Source organism: Diceros bicornis, chromosome 16 (assembly GCF_020826845.1).
Source record: "Diceros bicornis minor isolate mBicDic1 chromosome 16, mDicBic1.mat.cur, whole genome shotgun sequence".
Lineage (NCBI taxonomy): Eukaryota > Metazoa > Chordata > Mammalia > Perissodactyla > Rhinocerotidae > Diceros > Diceros bicornis.
In genome coordinates, this window is record NC_080755.1 from 9,651,307 (window position 1) to 9,658,063 (window position 6,757).

The 6,757-nt window shown below is 41.3% G+C and overlaps 1 protein-coding gene across 1 annotated transcript; it reads left to right on the forward strand.

Moving 5' to 3' along the window:
- The first annotated feature begins 1,936 nt into the window (after positions 1-1,936).
- Positions 1,937-3,522, forward strand: MC2R (melanocortin 2 receptor). The gene has a single exon (XM_058556553.1). It carries the CDS (start codon positions 2,060-2,062, stop codon positions 2,960-2,962), a length of 903 nt encoding a protein of 300 aa, XP_058412536.1. The 5' UTR covers positions 1,937-2,059; the 3' UTR covers positions 2,963-3,522.
- Positions 3,523-6,757: the final 3,235 nt, after the last annotated feature.

Here is a 6,757-nt window from a genome sequence, read left to right on the forward strand (position 1 = left end):
AAACAAAACACCTGCCAGTTTAGGTATAAATTGATTCCTTCTTTATTGTGGAATAACAATTCTTGGTGACATTTTCTAAAGTGCTTTGTTTGGCCATCATTTTAGCAATGGTTCCAACTGACTGAAATCATTCTGGAGAGCACTGATGGTTATTAAACTACCCTCCCTGGCAGAGGGATATAGAAAGACATTATTTAATACACACTGAAGTCCAGATCTCCAATGGTCTAAAAGTCATTTTCAAATACAAGTGGAAAAAGTAAACAGTTTTTGCAAAGAAAATTGTTGTCTCAAGGAATGTATGTTGTTCAACGTTAATTTGGAAATAAATTTTACATTTGGTATTTTTTTCCACTGAAGCTGGAAAATAAACTAATGACGTTCTGTCAGGTGGTAAAGAGCACAAAGTGGCTTGTTTTCGCTTTCTACTAAATATTCCATGAAGAGTTAACGTTGTTTTTTGCTTTTTATGTTTATCAAACACTTGCTTTTTTAAAAGAAATAGGCAAAACTTTTTAAACACCCATTAGATTCTCCTACTATGATGAATAATTTAACTTTGCCTCTTACATTAAAAGAATATTAAACTGGGGTCGTTTCTTATCAGTATTTGAGCATCCATAGTAGTCTGTGGCTCTGCCAAATTAAAAGAAAACAGAGCCAGCCCTGATGGCCTAGTGGTTAAAGTTCTGTGCTCTCAGCTTCAGCGGCTCTTGCTCAGCTCCCGGGAGCAGAACCACACCACTCGTCTCTCAGTAGCCGTGCTGTGGCAGTGTCCCACGTAGCAGAACTAGAAGGACTTACAACTAGAATGTACAACTATGTACTGGGGCTTTGGAGAGGAAAAGAAAAACAAAAAAAGAGGAAGACTGGCAACAGATGTTATCTCAGGGTGAGTCTTTCCCAGCCAAAAAAATTTACAAACATAATGTTCCCAAATCAAATAAAATTTCTCTACTTTAAAATGTAGAATATGACTGTAAATGCATGAATGCTGCTTATGTTAATGCAATGTTCTGTACCAAAAGAGATCATAGTGGAAGAGATGATGAGGTTAGCAGAGGCTGGGGCCCTGACCCATTCATTTAGTTTAGCCAGAGGCAGGTTTCAATAGAATATTGGATGGAGAGAAGCAGCATGGATTTGAAGGGTGGACATTTATTGCCCAGTAAACTATAAGCCCAGAAAAGAGGTGAATATAATAAACTGCCTGTGTCCAGCCATCTGGAAACTGAATCAGTAAAAATTCCACATGCTTTCACCAGAAGCAGACTTCTCAAAATTGTTCAGCTGTGATCTAGTCAGCACTTTCTGCTTGAGGAAAACTGCACTCTTCTGCTGCCATAATTCAACACCAACCTACTGACATCTTGAAAATATTGGAAGTCTCCAGAAATACCATTCCTGTGAGTTCTGCTTTTGAAACAGAAGAAATAACACGTATTGCATAGTCGACTTCGGGAATGGTGCGTCAATACATTTGCCATTATCCCATATGCTTGTAGGGTCATTAGCAACTCAGAAAGACAAGTACTGAAAAAGAAAGGACCTAAACTTCTCATCCATCCATTGAACTGGGCCACTACCTCCGTGTTGGAAAAGGGTAGTTGTGTGCTTTCCTGTTTCTGCACATGCCTTTCATTTCTTTTACTTCTTTTCTCATTCTAATCTATCTCACATATAATTGCGTTTTTGAGAAGGATGGGGGAGGGGATGGGGGAAAGACAAAGGATAATCTTTATTTTGATCTCTGGGCTCAAAATTCCACTAAAGGTGTTTTCCCAGAGCGGTGAAGATGAGGGTCTAGTAAACTGTTTTATTTAGGTAATTACACCACTATATTTAGTTGAGGCAATAGGCCTTCCTTAAAGCCAAGGTGGCTCTTATTTTGTGGTCTGCTTTGCAACTTATATTTCTATATATTCTTTTTCAGGTGGGTGTGTGGTTTTTCACCTCTGATCTCCAGCAAGTACTGCAAAGAAGAAAAGACTCTAAAGAATCAGTCACGTTTCCTGTCTAGTCCAAGTAACACCCCTGTCTTAAAACACAAGCAGGAGAAATGAAGCACATTATCAATCTATATGAAAACATCAATGATACAGCAAGAAATAATTCAGACTGTCCTCATGTGGTTTTGCCAGAAGAGATATTTTTCACAATATCCGTCATCGGGGTTTTAGAGAATCTGATCATCCTTCTGGCTGTGATCAAGAATAAGAATCTCCAGTCACCAATGTACTTTTTCATTTGCAGCTTGGCCATTTCCGATATGTTGGGCAGCCTGTATAAGATCTTGGAAAATATCCTCATCATGTTCAGAAACACGGGTTATCTCAAGCCTCGTGGCAATTTTGAAACCACAGCAGATGACATCATTGACTCTCTGTTCATCCTCTCCCTACTTGGGTCCATTTTCAGCCTGTCTGTGATTGCCGCTGACCGCTACATCACAATCTTCCATGCTCTGCAGTACCACAGCATCGTGACCATGCGCCGTGCCGTTGTTGTCCTGATGGTCATCTGGACATGCTGCCTGGGCAGCGGCATCACCATGGTGATCTTCTCCCATCACATCCCCACAGTGATCACCTTCACATCGCTGTTCCCTCTGATGTTGGTCTTTATCTTGTGTCTCTATGTGCACATGTTCTTGCTGGCTCGTTCCCATGCCAGGAAGATCTCAACCCTTTCTAGAGCCAACATGAAAGGGGCCATCACGCTGACCATCCTGCTCGGGGTCTTTATCTTCTGTTGGGCCCCTTTTGTCCTTCATGTCCTCTTAATGACATTCTGCCCAAATAACCCCTACTGTGCCTGCTACATGTCCCTCTTCCAGGTGAATGGCATGTTGATCATGTGCAATGCAGTCATAGACCCCTTTATATATGCCTTCCGGAGCCCAGAGCTCAGGGACACATTCAAAAAGATGATCTTCTGCAACAGATATCAGCAGAATTATTGACCCCTGATTTTAGGAGCCACAGGGATAATATTGCCAAGTGACAGAATAACATGACATACCAACAAACACTAATGCTCCCGACTGTCCTTTCCTTTCCTAACGTGCATGAGGGTTATTCCACTTACTAATGTTTGTAATAGCTCAGTTCCATGTGAACAGTCTTGCTGTAGGTACAACTTTTATAACTAGAGAGATAAAATAATGTACTTAAAAAAAGGACAGAATACAAAGCACGTACAACAGGAATACAAATTTGAGAGCTTTGGGCTAAGGCAAAATCTTGTTCTTCTACAGATATCTAGCAAGCCTATCACTGGAGTGGCCTTTCCAGGCTGGAGGCCATTGTAAGCAATTTCTAGAAGTTAAAGCACCAAGACAAGTACTCAGGGCAGAATTACAGGGTCTCTGTAAGCCAAAGGTGCCAACAAATTGCTGCAGCTGAATTTGCACTATGTTACAGAATCTCTGCCCCACCTCCCTCCCTCTGGCCTGCCTGCTTTATTGTATGCATCTCAAATCATTTTGGAAGGAGGCAGGGTATAAATTGTAAATGTCAAATAACTAGCTTTGAGTTTCCAATAATAAAGGAACCTTCGCTGTTAGTCTTCTTTTCTCACTCAGTATCCCATTGGCCTTAAAATCTCTTCCTGGTTAGAACTCCTCATACTTTAGAAGTATGAATTTCAAAGGAGAAAATAAAAATTTAATCCATTTCATCCCTATGGGGGAAGAAATAAAGGCCAGAGGAAAATTGTGACTATTTGAAGAAGGTGTAACCAATCTTTGTGTATTTGTCCAAATGTACAAGTACAGGAAAAGAGGCTCCAAGCCCCAATATGTATTCTGTGGAATAAGTAGAGTGTGTAGGTGCGTGTGTGAGTGTGTGTGTGTGTTCACCACACTTTTGGACCATGGGGAAAACCAAGACCAAAGCAACACTTCAAGAATAGTGATATTATTGAGACCCAAGCCATTGACTGATGAAAACATTTTACCTCCTCCCACAGATGAGGCTGAGAGGCAGATCCAGTCACTGGAAAATTTCACCCTGCCATCAGCCACAAGAAAGACGCCAGATATTGAAAAGTGGCACCCCCAATGGGAATAAAACAAACACTATTTGTAAGTTTATTAGTTTCTAATAGCTACAAATAAAGCCTAAAGAAGCAGCAAATTCTGATTATAAGTCCTTGCTAAGTTGGAGAGTAATTTAAAGGGATGAGTGATGAGATAGAGAGAGAAAAGAAGCCAGGTCTTCAGATGCACAGAGCATGGTTGCTTAGGATCCACTGAGAGTGACCGTGTCTTCTGGAAGAGGCAATACTTGGCCCTCAGTAGTGTTTTCCCCGAACTGCTGAGAGAAGCTGAGAGGACTGCTGGTCTGCTGATGGGTTCCATGTTAGATGTGGGGAGGGACAGGAGCTTAAGCAGCAGAGAAGAATGCACAGAGTTAAAGGGAAGGCAGCTGCAGGCATGTTTCTAGACAGCCTGCGTCACCGATTGGAGACAAAACCCGTAGTGTGTCTTCTTGTCCTCTGTGTAAAAATGCTTCTTTGGTCCTTCCCCTCACAAAAGGATGATATTACTCTAATGTAATTAACCCGGATTTATTAATATATAAAATACTATATGTAAGTTTGTTTTCCATAAAATCTAAAGCACAACCTTATGATTTTTAAATGTTATCTCTACCCCTAAAAGAACAATGTATAGCACATTTTTCTGTGATTAAACTGAGTAATTTCAATAAAATGTAAACTTTCTTTGATGTTGTGCTGTTCTATCATACTATAGAGGTGGGTAGTGCAATTTACCCCCAATCATAAATGGTCCTAAACTGCCATGCTTATTGAATTCTGCCTTTGGTAACAGCTCTGCTATCGTTCCTAAGCTCTCAGCTGTCACATCTCATTGTTGTCAGAAGAAATCACCAAGAAATTCCTCCACCTCTCATTGCCTTCAATTTGTTGCCTTTAATCTAAGAAACAAAACCAAGAAGGCTATTCTAATAGTATATAAAGCAAAAATACAGACTGAGAGCTAACTCAGAGATATTTTCCATTCTAGGTCCTCAGCTATATTCACATCAGATCAGGGTCTGTAGTACTCATAGTTACTGGAAAAATTATGGTTTCCTACTTCTACCTTCAAATGTAATTCAAACAAAAACAGTATCAAACTGCGCACATTTGCGTAAGGAAGATCAATAAGGTCAGATTTTTCCCGTGATTACCGCTTCGATACTTTTATCAAAATATCAAATTTTTAAGCTGCTTTGTTGATGCCATAAACATGTGTTCAGTTCTGTTGATGATGAAGCCTTAGATGAAGCTGAGAATGGTAGGAAAAGGAAGTGCTATAGCTGACTTGATGTCCTCTCTAAATGCAGGACTGAGCCCTCCCTAATTAAAATGGAGAGAAGTTTCCTCTTCCTCGCCTTCATTTGTCCATTGCTAGGGTCTGAATATTTGTTTTCCCCAAAAATTTATAGGTTGAAATCTTAACCCCTGAAGGTGGTGGCATTAGGAGGTGGGGCCTTTGGGAGGTGATTAGGTCATGAGGATGGAGCCCTCATGAATGGGACTAGAGCGCTTATAAAAGAGGCTCCAGAGAGCTCCCTTGCCCCTCCTGCCGTGTGAGGACACAGCAAGAGAAGGCGCTGGCTATCACCCAGGAAGAGGTCTCACTAGAGCCCGACCATGCTGGCACCCTAAGCTTAGACTTTCAGCCTCCAGAACCATAAGAAATAAATTTCTAGTGTTCATAAGCTAGCCAGTCTGTGGTATTTTGTTATAGCAGCCCGAACAGGCTAGGACACCCACCTAGTCATGGAGAGACATGAGTAAGTAGTTCTATAAACACCCCATTCCTTCAGCCACATAGTCACTGGGTTGACGTAAGAAAAGGGCTGAGAGAGCAGTCAAAGAGACTCCTGGACCATCTGGGTAAGACCTCCTGAGAAGCAGGAGCAAATCAGTAAATGAATCATGAAAAATTGTCAGAGTTGATGTTTCCCAGGCTGTGGGAGATCTAGTAATAATACTAACAATAACAGTGATAACAGTACATATCTATTACTGAGTAGTTGCTATAAGCGAGGTATTATTCTAAGAGCTTTGCATGCTTAATCCTCACAGCAACCCTAAGAGTAGATGCTATTGCTACCTTCATTGTTTTTAGATGAATAAACTGAGGTTCAGAGATGTTAAGTAACTATGCATTGGCAGATTCTAAGTAGTCCTTGTGATGCCTGCCTCCGCGTATTTCACATCTCTGTGTAACTCCTGCCCCTTGAGTGTGGGCAGGACTGTGATTTGCTTCTAACCCATGGAATATGGCAAATGTGATGAGATATCACTCTCATGCTTATTTTACATTATATAAAACACCTGCTTGCTAGCAGACTTGTTAGAGAGACTCCGCTTGCTGGCTTGACAAAGTAAGCAGACATTCTGGAAACCCCATGTGGCAAGGAACCACAGGCAACCTCTAGAAACTGTGCACAAATAAAAGGGAAGCTCTTAGCCCTGAATGCTGCTGACAGCCACATGAGTCTGGAAGCAGACCCTGAGCATCAGGTGAGAATGTAGTCCAGCCCACACCTTGATTCAGCCTTGTGAGAGCCTGAGCAGAGGCTCCAGCTAAGCCATGCCCAGTTTTATGAGCCATGGAAACTGTGAGATAACAAATGTGTGTTGTTTTAAGCCACTAATTACGTGGAAATTTATTATGCAGCTATGGAAAAGGGATATACTTACCCAGCTCAAGTTAGTGAGTGCCAGAGTCAGGAGTCAA